At 38.2% G+C, this 21644-nt stretch overlaps 1 protein-coding gene across 1 annotated transcript in view; it reads left to right on the forward strand.

The window, feature by feature from the left end:
• The window catches only part of LOC149797413 (ATP-binding cassette sub-family C member 5-like), a 111747-nt gene that overhangs the window by 42328 nt on the left and 47775 nt on the right, over nt 1-21644 (forward strand). The window contains exons 17-18 of the mRNA XM_089960757.1: nt 277-349; nt 6534-6737. Coding sequence (XP_089816883.1) covers nt 277-349; nt 6534-6737 — 277 coding nt within the window. The remainder of the gene's footprint in view (nt 1-276; nt 350-6533; nt 6738-21644) is intronic.

The raw sequence follows: 21644 nt of genomic DNA on the forward strand, positions 1-21644 counted from the left end.
GATCCACATGAGTTTGAAACACGTGTTTTAAATTCTGCACTAAAGAAGCAGCAGCTAGTTTCAGTGATGGATTTTCCAAACTCAAGTCTGTAAAAGGACTTTTACTTTCATTATCAACCAACCATGTCCAGCCAAACCCATATATACTAGATTTTATATTCATCCTTTTCTAGACTAATTCCCATTCTACCATGTTATTAGTGAAGCGAGTTCTACACACTGTCTACACTGTATGCACGAGAAAATATTTTTAGACTACTGTGTTCACGCATTCAGGTATGAAGAAACGCTTTCTGTTTGCGGATTGGAGCCTGATTTAGAGATTATGCCGGATGGAGATGAAACAGAGGTTAGTTGCAATTTTTTTTAAATATTATAATATTATCTGTTTTGCTTTAGACGAACGAATAACATAAGGTGACCTCGGACTTCAGTTTCATGTCACTCCACCCCCACCCCCACCCCACCCCCCGTTCCAGTTTGACCAGAAGATATTCCTTTAAAAAAATGGTGCCTTGTTTGCATGATCTGTTTGCAATTGGTTTATTTGGTACTTATTGGAATACGTATGACAGGTAGACTCTTAATTTGATGAGAGTTATTAGAAAGTTGTATTTGATTGTTGTTTAATGAAAACAATTCGATGTAAATGGTATTTGATCTACATCATTTTTTCACATTATTAGTTCACAAAAACGTGCCTGTCAACCTATGATGAAACCTTTTAGGATTTATTTAAGAAAGCAGGTTATTATGTATTGCCAGATCAGAGGTCAATTAGTTACGGTAAGGGTGCTATATTATTGAATGCGTATACATGGAATAGAACTATATATAAAAACTGTCACTCTGAAGCCAAATACTCACAAAATTGCTTAAACACACATTTAGTATCATCATAAAATTTATATCTCTTTAAAAAAAACAGATAGAGGAAAATGACAGGGTTAATTGTGTGATGCGAAGGTTTTTATTAGTCCGCGGAGGCAATCGGCTTTTTTCTCTTTTAAGTTTTTTATTGCATTTTTTGTATTGTATTGTGGTGAACAGTGGTGAATTTATAACATTTTCAACCGTTGTAGTGTCGTTGTATTGTACTGTCTTGCATTGATTGCAGTACAGTGTAGTGTGTAATTTGTTTAAAGTCTTTTAGGTCTGACCCCCGCCTCCCCGTGAGTTCGGGGTTGTAGAATTGGCCCGACGTGCCTCACTTCGTGTCGTAAGAGGCGACTAAGTAGAGGCAACCTGTTTTCCCTGGGTTGCGTATCGTGTCGGGGGAGGAAAGGATCCTGGTAGTTGAGAAGAGGCTCCCGGTGCAGTACACTACTTTGGCCTCTACTTCTTCTAGACGGGTGATCGGGATAAGCCGGTCTTGACAAATCGGCCGGTCACGCCGAGCCCTACGAAGTCTTTATTTACTCGCTCACCTTCTTTAGCTTTCTTCTTGTATCGCTCTTGATACCACCGTTGCCCATATAGTCTATTCCTTTAGTTTTTCCTTTCTCAAGTCTTAGAAGACTTGCTAGAAGGCGGTGGCTTAACGGGTCAATCAGGAGATAATTTTACTGACCCTAGAAGGCGGTGGCTTCACGGGTTAATCAGGAGATAATTTTACTGACCCTAGAAGGCGGTGGCTTCACAGGTTAATCAGGAGATAATTTTACTGACCCTAGAAGGCGGTGGCTTCACGGGTTAATCATAGTTATTTTTGTCGACTGAGTATAGTATCTGTCTACCCCTGGCACTTGAAAAGTGTCCCCTTGTTGGGCTCCATGGTGGGCTGGGAGCACGTGTGCTGAATTGTAATCAATCCAACATGGAAATTTGTATTAAAAAAGTCAACGAAGATTACGAACCATGTAGTGTGGAGACATTTCCACGCTTCATGGTTATACATTCCAAAGATGCCTCAAAACCTCTTGCCGCACTCTCTCCCTTTGTGATTGAAAAGACAATAACGGGATCGATCGGCACACCAAAAAGTGTTAAAAAGTTGAAATCGGGTTGCCTTCTTGTTGAGTGTAAAGTGCACAGCTAACGGTCCCTATCCTGAAGCCAGAAAACTTGTACATGCCAAAACAACCCATCCTGGCCTATCCTTCTCCACTGTAGTGAAAAACAATCCCAAAGCAACGAAAGACGCTCAAACACAGACGTATTTACCCGATTCAACACCAAGCTCAAATACTCCCCATTACCAAGCACAGAAAAACACGGTATCTACTCAGACAACCTTTAATAATACACCATCTAAATCATCAAAGAATAACAAATGTCATGGAAACATGCAAATCAAAAGGGGTCAGATGACCGCAACAAACTCCATAACAGGTCTGGAGACATTGAGAGCATGGATGCAGAAGAAACTGCGCCATGCGCTCAAGGTAGCTCCAAACCTACAAACAAAAATTTCACCCACGTACTTCCTCCAGAGAAATAACCACATAAATTGCCTCCGCGAAAGGTCTAACCTAGCTCTACAATCTTCAGTTTAAATTTATAATGAAGAACACCATCATACAATGGACTTGTCGAGGACTTAAACGGACATAATCATGCAGTTATGCCTTCAGGAAACATTCTTGAAAGATACGGATAACATTACACTTAAAAACTACTCCCTGTTTAACACCTACTCCCAAAATGTTGACAGGGCCTCAAGAGAAGTTTCTGTTGTTGTGAGCAATAGAGCGCCTCATAGCGACATCCATTTATCCACAAATGTGCAAGCCATTGCTGTAAGCATCGCTCTACATCGAGTGATTACATTTTGTTCTATTTACTTACCACCAAACACCAACTTAGTACCAAACGATTGAGACAAACGTGTTCAACAACTTCCCGCACAGTTTGTTTTACTCGGGGATTTTAATCACCATGAGGATCAAATCACATAAGTGACAGAGGTTACAAAGTAGAAGACTTAATCTCTGGACATGTTTTGTGTATAAATAACACCAAATCTCTGACATATTTACACCCAGGAACAGGTACATACACGTCTATCAATTTGACAATTTGTTCCCCATCGCTGCTTTTCGACTATGAATGGAAGGTCACTGATGACCTTCACAGCAGTGATCAGTTTCCAATCTCTCTTAAGAACACCGACGCTACAACTGACGAAGCAATTCCACAATGGAATTTAAAGAAGGCAGACTAAGCCAAATTTGAAACACTTTTCACAGCTAGGCTTAACAGGGATACCGTTTTAAACGACAATAACCCTTTTCAATATTTTACTTCTCTTTTAACCGACATTGCAGAAGAATCCATTCCCATGTCCTCACCAAACTGTAAAAGAATCAAAAACCGTTATTCACAAAAGAATGTAGAGGCCATTATACAACGCCGAGAAGCATTAAAAAATTTTAACAATCGTCCGACGCCCGAAAATTTAAGTAAATATCGTATTCTTCGGGACAAATCTCGCCGCACAATCAAAGAAAGTAAACGAGCATCATGGAAGAAATATGTTTCTTCTTTAAACGCTCGTTCCTCTGCTAAGAAAGTTTGGGACACAATCCGCAAAATAAATGGTAAGAGAAAACACAAAATTCTCTCCGACATCTGAAACTAAACAATAACAATGTTAGTTCAAAGCGTGACATAGCAAATATGCTTGCTGACAGTTTCTCTAAAAATTCCTCATCATCTAATTATTCAGAAGTCTTCCAAAGATTAAAAACTCAACAAGAAAAGTCACGTTTAAAATTCATATCCAGCAACTCTGAAATGTATAATCAACTGTTCTCCCTATCGGAGCTTATGGAGACTTTAGACAAGGCCCATGATACATCCGCTGAGCCTGATGAAATACATTACCAGTTTTTGAAACACTTTCCAGAATCATCATTAACATCTCTTTTGAAAATCTTCAATGATTTATGGATTACTGGTAATGTACCTAAGATTTGGAAAGAAGCAACAGTAATATCAGTTCCCAAACCAGGTAAAGCTAGCGAAGATTATACAAACTATCGACCCATTGCACTTACAAGCTGTGTGTGCAAAACACTGGAACGAATAATAAATTCTTGGCTTGTATGGTACTTGGAAACTAACAATCTAATATCTCCTTTCCAAAGTGGCTTTCGTTACGGTCGTAGTACCATCGATCATCTGGTTAGACTGGAAACATTTATTCGCGACGCATTTATCAAGAAGGAAAATTTAGTAGCGGTTTTCTTCGATTTAGAAAAGGCCAATGACACGACGTGGAAGTATGGGATACTAAATGACCTGCACGATCTGGATCTAAAAGGATGTCTGCCCTCTTTCATATCAAACTTTCTCTCAGACAGATAATTCAAGGTACGAGTAGGCTCTACCCTCTCAGATCTGCACGAGCAAGAGATGGGTGTGCCCCAGGGCAGTATTTTATATGTGACGCTTTTTAACATCAATCACCAAGTTCTTGGCTCCTGGCGTGGATTGCTCCTTATACGTTGATGACTTTCTAATATGCTATTGATCAAAGTACATGCATACAATTGAGAGACAACTACAACAAAATATGAACAAGATTCAAAATTGCCCCACTACCAACGGTTTCAAATTCTCGAAATCAAAAACGGTATGTATGCATTTCTGTCTGTTGCGAAGACATTGTGATGAACATAAACTCACGCTGGACGGAACATCTATTCCAGTTGTTGAGGAAACAAAGTTTTTAGGTATTATCTTCGACAGAAAACTGACTTTTCTTCCACACCTAAAGAACTTGAAAGCTAAATGCTTGAAATCTCTAGATCTACTTAAAGTAGTAGCACACACTAACTGGGGTGCTGATAGAAAAGTCATCCTTAATCTATATAAAACGTTTATTCGCTCCAAACTGGACAATGGTTGCGTTGTTTATGGTTTAGCCAGAACCTCATATTGGAAAATGCTTAATCCAATTCATCATCAAGGAATAAGACTCGGTCAGGGAGCATTTAAGACATCCCCGTGTGAAAGCCTCCTCGCTGAAGGGAACGAACCACCTTTATCACATCGTAGAGAAATGCTTTCCGCACAGTATGCTCTCAAATTAAGATCAAACCCTCTGAACCCAGCTTTTTCGGCTGTTTTTCAACCCAACTACAAAACCTTATACAAAAATAAATTAAATGCCATACCTTCCTTTGGCATTAGAATATCACCCATTCTTGACAGTATAAAAATTGATCTCCAAAATACCTCCCTGGCTACTCAAACAACCAAAGTACATTTTATGCTACACGATAGAAAAGAATCCAAGACAAACCCTTCCATCTTCCACAACTCTTATCATGAACTCCTCTCCAAATTTAAAACTATACAAGAATGTATACCGACGGATCAAAGGATGAGGAAAAGGCTGCTGCAGCCTTCGTTAGTGGAAAACACACAAGTTCGCTTACCAAATGGAACATCATTTTTTTTTCAGCTGAATTCAAAGCAATAGACCTTGCTCTGTAATATATCGAAAACAAACGTATTTTAAAAAGCATCATCTTCTCCGACTCCCTATCAGTACTTCAGTCACTACACAATAGAAAACTGGAGAACCCTTTGTTGACCAATGTTCTCGTCAAAAATACTAAGCTGAGTACCTCCCACAATATCGTATACTGCTGGTTGCCTAGCTATGTTGGCATTAATGGTAATGAAAAAGCAGATCGCTCTGCTAAAATGGCCCTATCTCAAGAATCATCTCATTTCAAAATACCGTGTATTAATTTTAAACCTAGTATCAAAGAGACTTCACGTCAGAAGTGTCAGGCATCATGGAATGATGCATTGAATAATAAACTTCACGCCATCAAGTCAATACTAGGAGAATGGACTCCTCCCTACAGAACCATGCGTAGGGAGGAGGTAGTCATTGCAAAAATTCGAATTGGTCATACGCATATACCCCACTCCCACATACTAAAAGGCGAAAACCCACCAGAGTGCGTTTCTTGCAATGAACCATTCACTGTTAAGCACATTATGACGGAGTGTTTCGACCTGCAACCTACATGCGATCAGTATTACAAGGTGCATGACATGAAGGAACTTTTTTATAAAATAAACATCACATATATTAGAGAAGACCTGAAAGCAGTGAACATTTACTCTAAGCTATAACTTTTATGCCATCACCTTGAGCATTTTTATGAAATGTATTTACCGTCCCTTCTTTTCAATAACTCTTCATCTGTCTTATTTAACATATACCATTTACATTCCCCGTTGATCGGGAAGGTTTATTTATTACCGTTATTATCTTATCATTTTACTGTCAACTATTTGGTTTTCGATATCGCTGGTCGATATAAAACCTTTTATCATTTTTACATGATCATACATATATACATGTATGGCGCTAAATAGCCTAACAGTGCTGGTGCGCCGTAAAAATAACAATCAATCAATCACTTTTGGGTCTGAGAGCTCATGTTATCTAAATTATGTACCATTGCTTGCACAATTTAAAAACCAGACTCTCCCCTTTTTTTACAATTACGTTATTTACAAGAAGCGCTTAATATCCTACCTACAATTTGTATATTGTGTTTGACTAGATTGGTGAAAGAGGCACTAACCTGAGTGGAGGTCAGAAGCAGCGCGTGAACCTCGCGAGAGCTGTATACCGTAACAGCGACATCTACCTACTGGACGACCCACTGTCTGCTGTTGATGTCCGTGTAGGCAAGCAGCTCTTTTACGGCTGTATCAAAGATACACTGAAGGGAAAAACAGTTATATTGGTCACACATCAACTTCAGGTATTAACTCTTGCCATTAGTTATTAAAAATGGAATGAACGAAAGATGTTGCTACACCTCGTGGCATATTAAGGCTTTTTGGTGCACGGAGCACTTAAGATGTCATTTACAAGTGTCTAATTAATATAGCTACACTAGGCAAAGTATTAGACGCTTTATGCGTTGTTTATTTAAAAACGTTCAATTTTATTCACGGCAACGGGGGGGGGGGGGGGGGAAATAGGGACCACGACGGGGTGGGGGGCACGTGGACCCCCACTCTTCCCGTACTAGAATCTTAATTTGACATTGTCTACTCCCAATAATCTAAGCATCACCAGGCTAGTTTTACTCTGAATGTAGAACAGAAAGTCACATAATTAAAAGTCACAAATTGAATTTGTAATAATGTGGGATTTTACGACACAACATAATTAATTGCAACCCTTTATTTTACATATAATAAACAAAATATCAGTGGTATGATTTATTTAATATTGTCAAGATATTTTCATAACAGTTTTCAACAAAAACAGCAAAGTATACTTAGTGTTACAACACTATGGTTTTAAACTAAGTAACAGAAAAGAGCAAAATCCAACATGTTTTCTAAAAATTTAACAAATAATTTATTTACCTAGAATACAAAGTAAGACTTTAAAAAGAACATACAGTATTTTTTAATTAAATCCCAAATAGTCCTTAAAGTTACATCACATGTCCAAATGTATAAAGTTGCAACTGAATTCCAGTGGTGTTCCAAATAAATTCTAATTTTGAATGCGTTGGTACGCCTTTAGTTTTAAATGTGCCAATGGCCTTGAATGTGACTATGTGTAAACAGTCTTTTAATGTATCACAATAATATAATCCTAAATTTCATTGCTTGAAGTCACTATAATTCCAATTAATGTTGTAGTCAAAGAATATAATTGAGCACTTTGCTATTCCAGTGAATAATAATTTGAATGAAATAAATCAACCCAAATTAAAAACTGAACACAAAAATGAGACTGATTCCACATCGGTAGTTACGACAGTAATGAATAATTTTTCAAAGTAAACAGCTTTACATAACCCTCCACTTGACCTAGGTCGCAATTACCATTTTCTGGAAATACTCTATCAACTGAATGGAAAATTTATTTTCTGGAACTTTCAAATTCAGAAGCAAGACTGTATCTTTAACAGCAGCAGGGAGGGCGAATCCTACAACTTTTATAGGGTTCCAAATGCCGAAATAAGCCCTTTATGGAGGGCGAATCCTAAGGGTTCCAAATGCCGAAATGACGCTTCGTTGTAAACACAATTGTCGCCGTCGTGTTGTCGGCGCCCTCCCTGCTGCTGTGAATTAAAAATGTAAGTTAACAATAATGACCAACATTGGAGAAGCACATTCCGCTAGATTAGCTCGAGAGCGACTAGCCGCAATTGGGAAATTTCTTCCTGTGAGAGATTATGTAAGACAAAAAGAAGAATGTCAGCAAGCACAAGTTGAATTTGCAACAGGCGCAGAACAATTATTTAAACCCGTCACGACAGCCACTGAGAAAGCTGCGGCGATCACAGAAAGAGCTTTATTGGGAGATGAAATAGGTATTCTTCCAGTGCTAAAACAAACCGCCGAGCAGACTGAAAAAATTGCTAGAAGAACTAAAAGATCTTCCAACTGATATAGCTGCAGCTCAACCTCCACCCACCGCCGAAGAAGGCACTGAAGTCGCCGAAGCTGCTGCACCCAAAGAAGCAAAAGAAAGTGTTGAACTGACTGCAAAATTTAATCCGGCTTTTATTAAATTCCTTAAGAACACACCAGAAGCAAGATTACCTGAATTGATATTAGAAGGTTTATATAACAAAAATAAAGTTTTAAACCCAAAATATATCTCTGCGACTAATGACAATTTTGTTAGATGGGTGTATCGTTTATACTACGACAAAAAACGGTCAAATCTAACGATCTAAAATATTCAAGACCTGTAAAGGAAATACAGGCGCTTGACAGAGGTAGACAGCCACAAGAGCCTGCACCTCCCTATTCACCGCCTGAGCAAACTTCGTCGATGCAGCAAATAGAACAAAAAAAATCTCAACCCACACCTGTAGGATTTTTTACCGATAAAGCTCTTAGTACTTTTACTAACCGGGATAAATTACTCAATATTGCTGCATATGGTTATGATTCTAGAAAAAAATTTATCTAAAACCTCAATACGTTAAAAAAATAAAACCCGAAAATTGGACTCCTTTATTATATTTTGCTTCTAAAAATTTGCCTGTTAGTGCAGGAGATCCCGGGTATAAAAAATTTATAGAAGATGTAGAAACCAAGAAACGACCACAATCTCCAGAAGAATTTTACGATGCATCCGACACTGGAGCAACTGGCAGTGGTTTGGGGGCTGATTTTATTCCCTGCCCTAATAATATCATCAATGATGTGCAGCGGTTAGAAGTTCTCATAGGAGGAGCGCGAGCTGGAAATAACTCTCCGGAAATCATTAATGAAGCAGCTGATATCTGTCAGCGATTATTTCAAGGTGGTATCATGGATGCTAGTATATACCGAGAACTTATTGATGAACTCACGGACAGCGACTAGTTAGATAAATAACTAATTAAATAAAATGATCGTACACAATTCTCATCGTAGACCAGTTATGGTCAGGGTTGTAAACTCACGAGTACCAGTATACAGAATGACCTACGGAAATGGACTTGATGATGTTGTTCGGGGTTTATTCGCGAGGATGGCTCCTAAAGCAATACCGACCGCAAAACAATTATCAATGAAAGCTATTGACGTTATTAAAGATAAAGCTACTGGCGCTGTTAGTAGCGCTGCCAGTAAAGCATTCTTGGCAATCAAGGACAGACTAGCACGATTAATACGCAAACCTCAAAGGGGTTCGCCACCAGTAAAATTACCAGCCACCGCAGACATGCCTGCAAATGTTAGTAAAGTAATAAACGAAGCCGCAAATAAAAAACTAGCAGCGTTGATAAATCAAGGAGCTGAACAAATAAACACAAGTTTGGCGGCGGGAAGTGGTCTTCGTTTTAGACGACTATGATTTAGATCATAGCATTTATAATAAAATGTTTAAACGGGAATCCGACACAGCATTCGACATAGACGAACCGGTTCTTAGAAATGAACCAGTGCGTGATTTTCAGTATTATTCTTATGACGCACGAAACCCAAATCAACGAGGACGAATTGAATTACAGGTTCAGGATACAAGTAGATATTTTTTACCCGCTGAAGCATTTATTGAAGTAGAAGGTGAAATTATAAAAACAGATGATACAGTATACGGGAATGATGTTAAAATCGGTTTTGTCAATAACGGAATTATGGCCTTGTTTAGTAGCGCCATATATATGATTGATGGAAAAAATATCGAATCGATTCAGAATGATGTTGATGTTGCTACAACAATAATTGGTCTAGCAAGATATTCTGATGATTATACAAGATCAGCTGGTCCATCAATGATGTTTGCCAAGGACACTTCTAATCATCCTGACAGTGATCAGTACAATATTAGACGACCAAGAAATAATGCCAACAACGCTGACGCTGATGTGTGGCCGGTGGTTCACGGCGCTAATACAGAATTTAATTTAGGTTTTCATACACGTAGACAAATGTTAAGCGCTCGTCGTAGAAATTTTTCATGTGCGATTCCGCTGTTGCATATCTTTGGATTTTGTAGAGATGTCAGAAAGGTAATTTTTGGAGCAAAACATACGGTTGTGCTTGTTAGAAAAAATGACGATAATGATGCTTTATGGCGACCTATGGGTGATGCTGCTAAAGTAGAAATAAAAAAACTATCACTGTGGATGCCGGTAATGGCTCCGGCAATTCCTGAAGAACAGCGACTGCTTTCTTCTATGGATCAAGGTGGTAAATTGTTGTTATCGTGGCTTCCAACAACCACAGATAGTATTCAGAGTAATAATAATGGTTTATTCACATGGCATATAGCATCACAGCAGGGGGTTTCCGCGCCGCGACATATTTTTATTGCTCTTCAGGATGTTAGACGAGTAAATGATCAAACACGTTCGCATATGATATTTGATCAACTTGGTATCACTGACGTTTCTCTGAGAATAAACGGACATCACGAACCGTCTGAGAACATACTGTTAAATTTTGGTAATAATCATGTTGCACGTGCATATCAACGACTGACGAAATATCTAGTGCGTGATCTAAATATTGATACTGGTTTGCAAATATCGTAACTGGATGTTATATCTCATTATCCAATCTATTACTTCTCACTAGAGCATCTTGATTTAACTAGACAGTCTGTCGTTGATGTGCACTTTCGAGTTACCGTGAATAGAGACATAGTAGGAGCAGGAGCTATAGCTAATTACAGAACAATCGCTGTTATACTTTCTGATAAAGCAATGTTACTTGAAGGTGCTGGCGGCCGAATGAGATTCGTTGATGCGCCAGTGGAAAACATGTAGGACAATTAGATCAATCACGTTAATTATAAAAATGTCATACAGTCACGTTAATGTCACTCTGACTCCTGGTCAGATGAAAAAATTACAATCGAAAAACGCAAGCGCATATGGGGTAACGATAACACTAAAACAAGATCAAATCGCTAATGGTGGTCCAAACAAGTTATCGCTGACTAAAACCCAACTAAAACATTTCAATAAAGCAAAACAAGCGAAAACTGGAACTCAACTTGATTTCGCTCCAAAGGCCGTCAAAGACATGATTAAAACCGGTGGTATATTTCCTCTTCTCGCAGCAATACCAGCACTGATAGCTGCTGCTGCCCCAGCTGTCGCAAAAGCAGCCGCGTTAGGAGCTGTTGGAACCGCTGCTGGAATGGCACTGAAAAAGGCCAGAGGTAAAGGGTACAAAAAAAAGGACGCGGGTTAAGACTTCCAGGAACTCCGCCCTCATGGTACCCAAAACGGTTCTAGACATCACTCCAATGTCAAATTTTGATTTACTCGATGCTGTTAAACAATTAAATATAAAAAATTTCAGAGGTGTCTTTATGAGAGATCAGCTACCACGACAACCAAAAAATCCAGAAACAGGAATTATTAATCTCGATAACAGCGATGGTCCAGGAACTCACTGGGTTGCTTACACGATCGATCCACGTGGGATTATCTATTTCGATTCGTATGGGTTAGCACCGCCAGTTGAATTTCTAAAATATACAAAAGACATCCCCCTGTCAAAAGTTTGGTACTCAACGCTGCCATCACAAACACTGACCGATCCTCCGATATGTGGCCGTGAAGTATTAAATGTTCTTGATGCGATATCTGCGTCAACCAAACCACCTCACAAAGTTGTGCACGAATACACCACGGGTCGATTTAAACAGTTTCCTATCAAATAATGGTTGATATTTACGGAAGATCTCTTCTCAACAGAAAAGTAAAGCGCACCGACGTGGATTTATAAAATATGCGACCAAAGATGAAATCGATAATCTTTTAAGTCTGACCGAGATAGACCCAGATGAGGTTGTTATTTTTCAGGACCGAAACGGAAAACTAAAAATCAGCGATATCAAATGGCATGAAATAATTCATAGGGTTATTGGAGCTACTTCGGGTAACATCCCTGTGGTCACTGATAGCGGAAAAGTCAGAGATTCGCTGATATCAATTACGGCGCTGCGAGATGATATGCAGAAAGTTGCAGTAAAAAGACCGGTGATACAATGACAGGTGAACTCAATCTCAACGGTAACAAAATAACAACGCTAGTGGATCCAACATCCCCGGAAGATGCCGCAAACAAACAATATGTCGACGCCATTGACGGTAAACTAACCACGTTGTGGGCCGAGTATGGTGTTCATGTAAACGCGTTTGCAAGACTTCGAAGAAACTTTCAAAAAACCGATGATGCCACGGATAAGTTCTTTGGAACTCCTCCCGTCATCGACATGAAACTTTCCGATATCAAGACCAACACTGACACGATCAAACAAACATAGCAGGATATCGTAGCGGGGATTCCTGATATCGTTAACAAAACCAGTTTGATTAAAATCCCATCTGGAGTTACCCCTGAGCATATTGCCAACATCGTATATACAGTATCATCTGGATTTGCAACATAGTCTAAACAAAACAACACCATCAAATATACAGCAACAGTCACTGGAGTGTACAGGCTTTCTGTGTTCAGTGCCGCTACATTTGAAATTTTTACTACATATCCCTGGCGACATTCCACTGACAAGTTTTCTGGGATTGTGACTATCATATTAAATAGCGGAACCGAAGAAACATTTATAGTGGAAGCAGCCGACAAGAAATTAACCGCAACATCTTACTGGTGGTGCTTGGAATTTATCGCTGTAACACCTCAATTGTTTACTGCGTAAAATAATAAAATGGCGTTAAAAAATAAGTTAGCATCAACGACAACTCTAATGACAGAGTCATTAAATGCTCAGCAATATAGATATGATCAAGTACGCGAATGGCAGTCAGAGTTAAAAAAATACCATTAACGAATGCACAATAAAGGTAAAAAATACGAGCGGCGTGTAATCATCCTAGACACAACAGTGTATTCAGTGTCCGCGTTAGTTGCATCTACGGGGATATTATTATCAGCGCTAACACCAGTGACAACTGCAATCGAGGTCACAATTACAGTTTCAACGTCAACAACCATTGCAGGAGTTGCTAATATTATCGCGAAAAAAATATCCTCATGCGCGCTAACAAAATTGCAAGCGTATGAAAAGTTAAACAACGCGGCCACGAGCGCCTACTCGAAATTGTCGTCGTTGATATCAAGTCTCGACGATACAACAATATCAGATTCCGAATTCGCGCAAATGGCAAAGATGTATGAAGACTACACCGGTCATTTGAAGCGACAAAAGATAAATGACAACAATTACGGAATTACTTCAACAGATAGTCGAAAAATACAAGCCTGAAACGAACTTTTTAATAACAGTAATCTCTACTAAACCATAATTCAGTATTAATTTTCCAACTGCGATTCCAGTAAAAGAGACCGCGTTAGCACAATTACGAGTATATCACAGTTGGCCCAATATCAGATCAAAATCGTTTGGTGGATTACCAGCAAATAATTCACTGGTATTTGCATATAAAAATAAACCCGATGGCACACCAGACTGAAACGTCATTGGGTTACCAACCGGGTCTTATCAAATCGAAGAAATCAATGAAGAATTACAACGTCGAATAAAAAATATCACAACAAAGGAATCTAAGATAACAATAACTGTTCATGAGCCAACGCTGTCTTCTGCCATCGAAATAAGCACCCCAGACTACGCCGTAGATATATACAATAGTTCAATCAGAACAGTGTTAGGATGGCCTGAAGTTGCTCCACCGGCGCCACCGATACTATCAGAACCTAAGAGATCTGACTATGTCACAGACAAGCAATCAGATGAATCAATTGGTTTCTCCTGTCATTATTCTAATCCGACATCTTACTTGTCGTTTTTAAATCATCAATTTAGAACTTTAGATTTTAGCGCGATAAATAAATTTAGATTTTTTGACAATAATATGAACTGGATTTTTCGAGTTAAATTTTTTATTGAAGATGATTTTCTTTCATACAAGGTTGCTACTTTTACAAGAGATAATGATACTTGGTTTAATTTATCCCACGTTACTGATCATTTTAATATTATTAGTTGAAATCATGCAGAAGCTCTGGAGAGATTACGGCGGGCCTTTCAAGAATATCTACTTGATATATCAGATTTTACACACTGGAAAATTATCTCTTTCTCAGAAGATTTAAATATGATTGCATCACATATGGAAAGTGTTCGTTTTAATTTAATGAATATAGTAGATAAGTTCGCTAACCATAATGATAAACAGAGAATTTTAAATAAATATTCATTAAAAACAGAGGCTGATATTTTAACATTTAAACCTCCAGGGTATATTTCCCCAGCCGAACTAAAACAATCTGTTGACAATGTCATTGATGAGTTTTTTCCTCAAATACGACAAAAACATAAAAAAACACTGCCACCGGCAACTATCCTCAGACATAACAATGAACCCGAAGGGCAAGGTCGGCATTTATCTCCGGGCATCGTAAATATAACTGAAGTGGTGGCGGCCAATCTTGTGTGTGATGTCATTGATGGCAGTTACAGCACGGACATAACAGTATCAAATCAAGCCCAGCAAGGATTTGTTCTTTATTCATTTACTCCGAGAGATGTACCACCTGGATTTCTGATTGTGCAAGAGCCGATCAATCCAGTCTATCTACGATGTCATAATCCGTGGCTGACCAGAATAAATTTTAAACTAACAGACCAGAGTGGTCACCTTCTTGATTTTCAAGGTGAAACACTACATATTAATTTACTTGTGAAATCCTAAGAACAGTAAAAATATTTTATTTTATATATATTTTGTACACACCGACCAATTTCACAATTTTGATAGGGTGTTTACTAGTAAAAATCACAGATATCGACCAATTTCTCAATTTTGATAGGGTGTTTACTAGTAAAAATCATGCGAATTTAGTAAAATATATTTATTGTTTTACTGAAAAATCGTTTACGATTTCACAATTAATCAAGCGAGTATTATATAATGTACCACCGTGTGAAATGTTTTATACATAACAAAGAACTTCCTGATGAAGCTGTCAGTATCGGAAAAGTTACCCCGGAAAAAATAATTCTTGATGAACACGGCAATGACGATTTTATACTGACTGATACACAACTACAGCAACTAAAAAAAGATCATATTGTGATTGCGCACTGCGGTATACATCAAATTTTAAAGTATATACCCGTATTTAGATCTTAGATTTATAAATCTATATGTACCACCACCGTGTATGACAAACAAGCGCTCGAGCAAGCAGTTAGGGCTGCATTTTCACAAGAAGAAATTAACGTTAAATTCATTATTGACGAATACGGAGACGAAGATTTCTTACTAACACAGCAACAGTTAGATAGTCTCAGGCGCGAGCATATTATTTCAATTCTATGCGAACGAGATCAAATTCTCAATTATGCTCACTCTTGCATTAAATCCAGCCGATTAAGAAAAATATTATCGCCTTGATAAAATCAAGGAAGTAAAAAAAGTATATAGTTTTTTTTTCATTTTCAAGTCCTTGATTTCTTGATCAAATCAAGGTGAGGTATTTACTTCCTCGTCCTTGACAAAGTCAGCGGACATACAATTTTTTAGCTTTCTTACACGAGTATTTATTATCTTCCTTGTTTCATATTCTTGAGCTAATTCCAACCTAATCTTTTCAATTGCACGAGACAATGAAACAAATTCATTTATTTGTGCTTCTACTGTAGCCAGCGATTTATATAAACTCGTCTGGATCATCTTTATAAATCGGTACTGAGCAGCCAAAATATAACGCCCTGCGTATTTAGCTTCATGTAGTGTTTCAAAATCAGACATGATTGTTTCAGGATTTAGTTTATCGGATATATTAAATCCGCGCTCTTCTAATATTTTAATAGCAGCAATCACATCATTGATATTTGCGTAATTCATATATATATATATATATATATATATATATATATATATATATATATATATATATATATATATATATATATATAAAATGAAAAAATAAACAGCAACCATGATGAGCGCTTATCAATCATGAGTCTGGCCTATGTGTTTCACGAGGTCCTTTCAGACTGTCTTTTTTTACTTCCTTGATTTTGTCTAGGTGATTTTTTTATCTTTTTTATCTCAGTCTTACAGAACCTTTCTGATGGCTTCTCGGCATCCTCGTGACAGAGTCAATGGCCGCATTCTTTTTGACCCATGTGACGTAGAGCTTTCTGCAGCCACGGTTACTGTTTATTTTTGGGGTCTCCAAAGCGAAAGTGAAACTGTCTGTGTACATACCCCCCCCCCAAGATCAAAATCCCAGGGGTGAAAAACACACCCCCACGATTCGACATGGAGGAGATGAGATATGTACACAAGGCCCCTGCTGGAGCCCCCATTTTATTATAAAACCCCAAATGGGCGCCGTCGACAGTATGTCCGTGACGAGATTCGAACATGGCATTTGATAAAGTCGGGACGAGAGTCAAACGCTTTACCACTGTACCACGGTCACATCTGATAATACAGGATTTAAAAATTATCATATAGGTAACTACTGACAGACAGTTAACAAGTTCTGAACTGTATTTTAAGTTGGATCTAAATTTTAAACACTGAATTTAAGTTCTGAACTGGATTTTAAACAGTGAATCTAAATTTTAACACAGAATTCATATTACTTATGAAAAATACCTGTACTCACAAACGCGGAAGTGTTATAGACTGTGACGCAATTGTAAAAAAGATAATTGTATACCGCTCTGGATAAACTTACCTGTATTGCACAATCTCAAGGAGTGTTGCGCAATCACCTTGACAAGGGGGAGGAAACTAATTGCATGAGATATGCTTAACGGAGTTATCTCCCATTTACATTAAAAAACTTCAGGATTTTAGTGAAGTAAATAATGAAAAACAATTTTTTGACTATTTTTTTTTGAGAAGGCAGATTTGCATATATTTTTTGCCACGGAGTGTATTGAGAATCTGTGAATATCAAAGTACTTGCCAGCCTCGCACATTGAATGAAATATTATTTCTTCATTCATATCTAAATTTCTGGATACAATTCCCTTGGTTCTTTTATTGTTACAGCCAGTATTACCAAACCTACAATTTTTGCCTTGTGTGACCGCCCTCATATTGGATAAATTAGTGTCGGTTTTCACACCGTTGATGTGATCGATCACAAGACCGTCTTGGATCACTCCGTTAAATACCTCGAACACGAAGCGATGACAGAGATGATGTTTCTTTCCAGCAGCAGTAAACATTAAATAACCAATTGTTTTAACCTACAATTTCTGACTAATCCCTCACGATTCGCTTCGTAATTGTTAATGATAGATGTGGGACAAATTCTTGGCTCATTCATATAATAATATATTTGTCTAATTTATAATTTGTCTGAAACCTTAGTTATATAATCGCGCTCACATTTTAGCGCAACATCGTTATTTTTTTGTTATAATATCTTTTAAGTTCACGGTATCTCTTTCCTGCGCAACTTACACATAACTGTGTTTTACCCCTGACCCCAACACCACATCGCAGGCAGGGTATTGGTCCTAGACTTCCCCTTCGGACGCTTTGGGATTGTTTCCCGCAGAATTCTTTTCTGCAGGATTTGTTGCGAACAGTTACTGATCCAACTTGAAGCCACTTGCACTGATTCATTACACAAGATTTTCTTATTTAAATGTTTGTCTTAAATATAATATGGAGGAGTTTGAAAGATTATCTGCCATCGGCACCGGGAAAGCTTCTAGATTTGATCTTGACAGACTAACCCCTGACTTGCGGAGACGAGCCCTTCCTGATCTGTTTGATATTATCAGAAATGCCAAGAAAAGAATTTCGTAACGACGGTGCATCTCACGTATGGTCTACATTTAAAATTATACGCGACACCGAAGGTGTCGTTGACGAAGTCAATGTCGCTGACTCTGTCAAGGACGCTACAATGAATGATGCACGAGCGAAAACAATTATCGATTATCTCTTTGATAATCAGAAATGTTTTTTCGGAATAAAATTTATTGTGCAAGATGATTCCGATACGTGGATTATCCGTGACAAAAATGACCCTGTCCTTGCTAATGAAAAATCCGTTCTGTTAAGTAAAGATTCCAAATCAAGAATGTTGACTGGGATTGATAAACCATATTACGCTCGAGCGTATCCTGTGACCGCGGTCATTTATGGAATCTATCCGATAAAAACACCAAAAATCAATAAACTCATCCAATGAGATTCTCAAAGCTGAATTGTGTAGCCGAGCGAGTAATGGAACATTTCAAAAATGCGATGCACGGAAACGGTCTAACTGATCTAAGACGTTCCAAGATAACAGCGTGGGCTGAAAAAGTCAAGGATACAGGAGCATCAATAAACGATGTTGCCGAGCTAGAAAAAGCATAAAGATTTCCCATAACCGTAACAACGATAACAGAAGAAGTATTATACAAATCGAAATATAATCGAAACGGAGCTCCAATAAATATCATTGATCATAACGCTCACGCGTGGTCTAACGCAGTTACGATATTTACGCGGGATCGTGTTGTGAAATATTATTCGGGAAATATATTTGATTTTATTTATCAGAAAAGAAAAAACGACCCTGTGTCGATGTGGTTGTTTAAAAGTTCCGAAGATGGCGAGAATGATCAATTTGTAAGATCTAATGGTGAATTATACCGGACGGAATCTCTGCAACAAAAAATGAAAAAACTCGCAGAGAAATATTCAGAAAACACTAAGCAGTTATTAACTAATTGTTTTACAGTTCCAAGTGTTGCCGCTTACGCCGCCAGAGAGAGAAATTCATGGAGGCCAACCCGAAGTGAGTTTCTTGAAGATATACAATTGAGTTGTGTCGAGTATGGACATGGCGGTTTGTGGAATACCAAGTATAATACCAACGAGATGATATCCGTAGATATGATTGCGTGTTATCCGGGAAGCTTTCTTGGGATGGGCGAGTGTAGTGGATATTTTAAAAAATTTGGACATCCCACGAACTCGATGACGCGAGTTGCTATAAACGGTCCTTTACCCGATTTTTCCTTGACAGGATTTGCTCGTGTGACATCGTTTGCGCTAGCTGAAAAGCTTCATCCGATTTGTTATGTTTGGTTTGGCAAACACTTTAGTGAAAAGCGTTGGGCGCCAATAGTGTTATTGCGATATATGCTTGACAGCCGAATACTGGTCTCGTTGACTGTCAGTGAAGCAATTATATCATATCGACCGCAAACTTCGGTTTGGTTACCAACACCGGAGCGTATTAGTCTCGATGAAGTCATTGAAGAATATGCAGGAGAGTGTCCCCATCAGACCATGGATGTCATTAACAATAACGCTCCTAATATTCTTAAAATTAAACTCAGCAATAGTGGAAAAACAGCAAAATATCTCGGTAGAAGAATAATCGGTAAATTTACTCAAGGTGGTGCATATGATCATAAACGACATCACCCACGATTGATTATGGATGATGAAGAATTAAATTTTATAATTGCTGATGCCGCTGAGAGAAATATATTTTGTAATCGGGAGGACGCTTTCTTGTTCGACGGAACACGGTTGGGCACAATTGTAAGTTTTATTAATGGAGAATCACCTCAATACACACATTTAAGATCTTCGATGCTGGCTTATGTTTCTATAAACTTGCTATCGATGATAAATAGATTTCCCGACACTGCAGTTAGAGTTGCTACGGATTCATTTACTTGAATAAAAGATATTCAGAATCACTGGCTGTAAGCAACGATGAATCATGGAGTTCGTGGAGAATAAAAAAGGAAATGCTACATTGTTATTGTGAATCCGCTGATGTTGAAATTAAGGATAATTATTGCAAATCAGAATTATCAGAAATGTCGTCGGCGCCGTCTGTGAATGATCCAATCACTAGACACAAAACCGTTTATTTGAACGGACCGGGATGTTCTGGTAAGACAACTCAAGCGATTAAATTATTTCGAAATTCAGATAAGATTGTGCTAACACCTACACACAGACTCGCCAGGGAGATGAAACAACGAGAAGTTAATTCTTGTACTTATCACAGTTTTTTTCAAATATAGCGGCGTGTATGGACTCCAGATCGAATGGGAACAAAATATATTCCGCTGATTATTATTTGGGATGAAATAGGCACAGTGTCGTTAGATATATTAAAAACATTTCTCGATTGGCTACTAACAAAAAATACTGCTGTGATAATGTGCGGCGATCACGGTCAGCCACCACCTTTTGTTGGTCCATCTCCGCATTTGTGGTTAAAAGTTTTGTAGATTATTATGAAGAAGTGTCTGATGATTATAGATCTCTTGATGCAAGGTTGAAGGAATTTAAAACATTAATCAGACTACAACCGAATAAAATTCAATGTGAAATCATGCGCGGGGTGATTTCAGAGACTTCAATGAACGACTTTTGGAAAACGTGGAGACCAAACGATTTGATAGTGGCGAGTAGAAAGATAGTCAGAGACACACTTCAGATGAAATTATTTTTACTGCAACGAGAAAAGTTTCCAATGTTGCCAGTGCCGTTGTGTTATAGACCAGCTGATACGCGGTTACGGAATATAGATGTTGATATTCCTGAGAACTTGACAGAGAGTCAAGGAAACAGAATTTAGTATTGAATGATATTGTCACGGTTGATGTCAATGTTGTTGAAGATGCACTAAAAATGAACAAATCCCCCTGGACGCTAGGATACGCAATGACGATACATTCATCTCAAGGGCTAACTATTTCTGATACAGTTGTTTGGATCGTTGATGATCGAATCGAGTGGTCAAACTTAGTTTACTTGTCAGTGTCCCGAGTCAGAAGAATATCTAAATTGCGAAGAATTGTCTTGGAAGAGTCAATAGCTGATGATAATGAAAACAACAGTGATATAATAAGAAAAAAATTAACCGGTTACAAACAGAGCGACAAAAAAAAATAATCCCGATTTTGACCTCAATGTTGAATTTATCATGACACTGAAACAACAGCAGAATAATCACTGTGCGAGCTGTAATTGTATAATGTTGTGGTGTAATAAAAATCCAAAACAATTTACCGTAGACAGAAAAGATAATAGTCGCGGTCATACATGCGATAATGTGATGCTGACCTGTTTTGAGTGTAATTGACGTCGGGGCGCTAGTTAAGTGAGCTGGACGGTAATTGTGTGTCCTCGGGAATTACCTGTAGTTGTTCACGTGTGAATCCACGTTGAGGAGCAGTTGAATCCAGTCTGTAGATTGCTGGTCTACCAGTG

This window comes from Sinohyriopsis cumingii, chromosome 6 (genome assembly GCF_028554795.1).
Source record: "Sinohyriopsis cumingii isolate HCF-2022 chromosome 6, ASM2855479v2, whole genome shotgun sequence".
NCBI lineage: Eukaryota > Metazoa > Mollusca > Bivalvia > Unionida > Unionidae > Sinohyriopsis > Sinohyriopsis cumingii.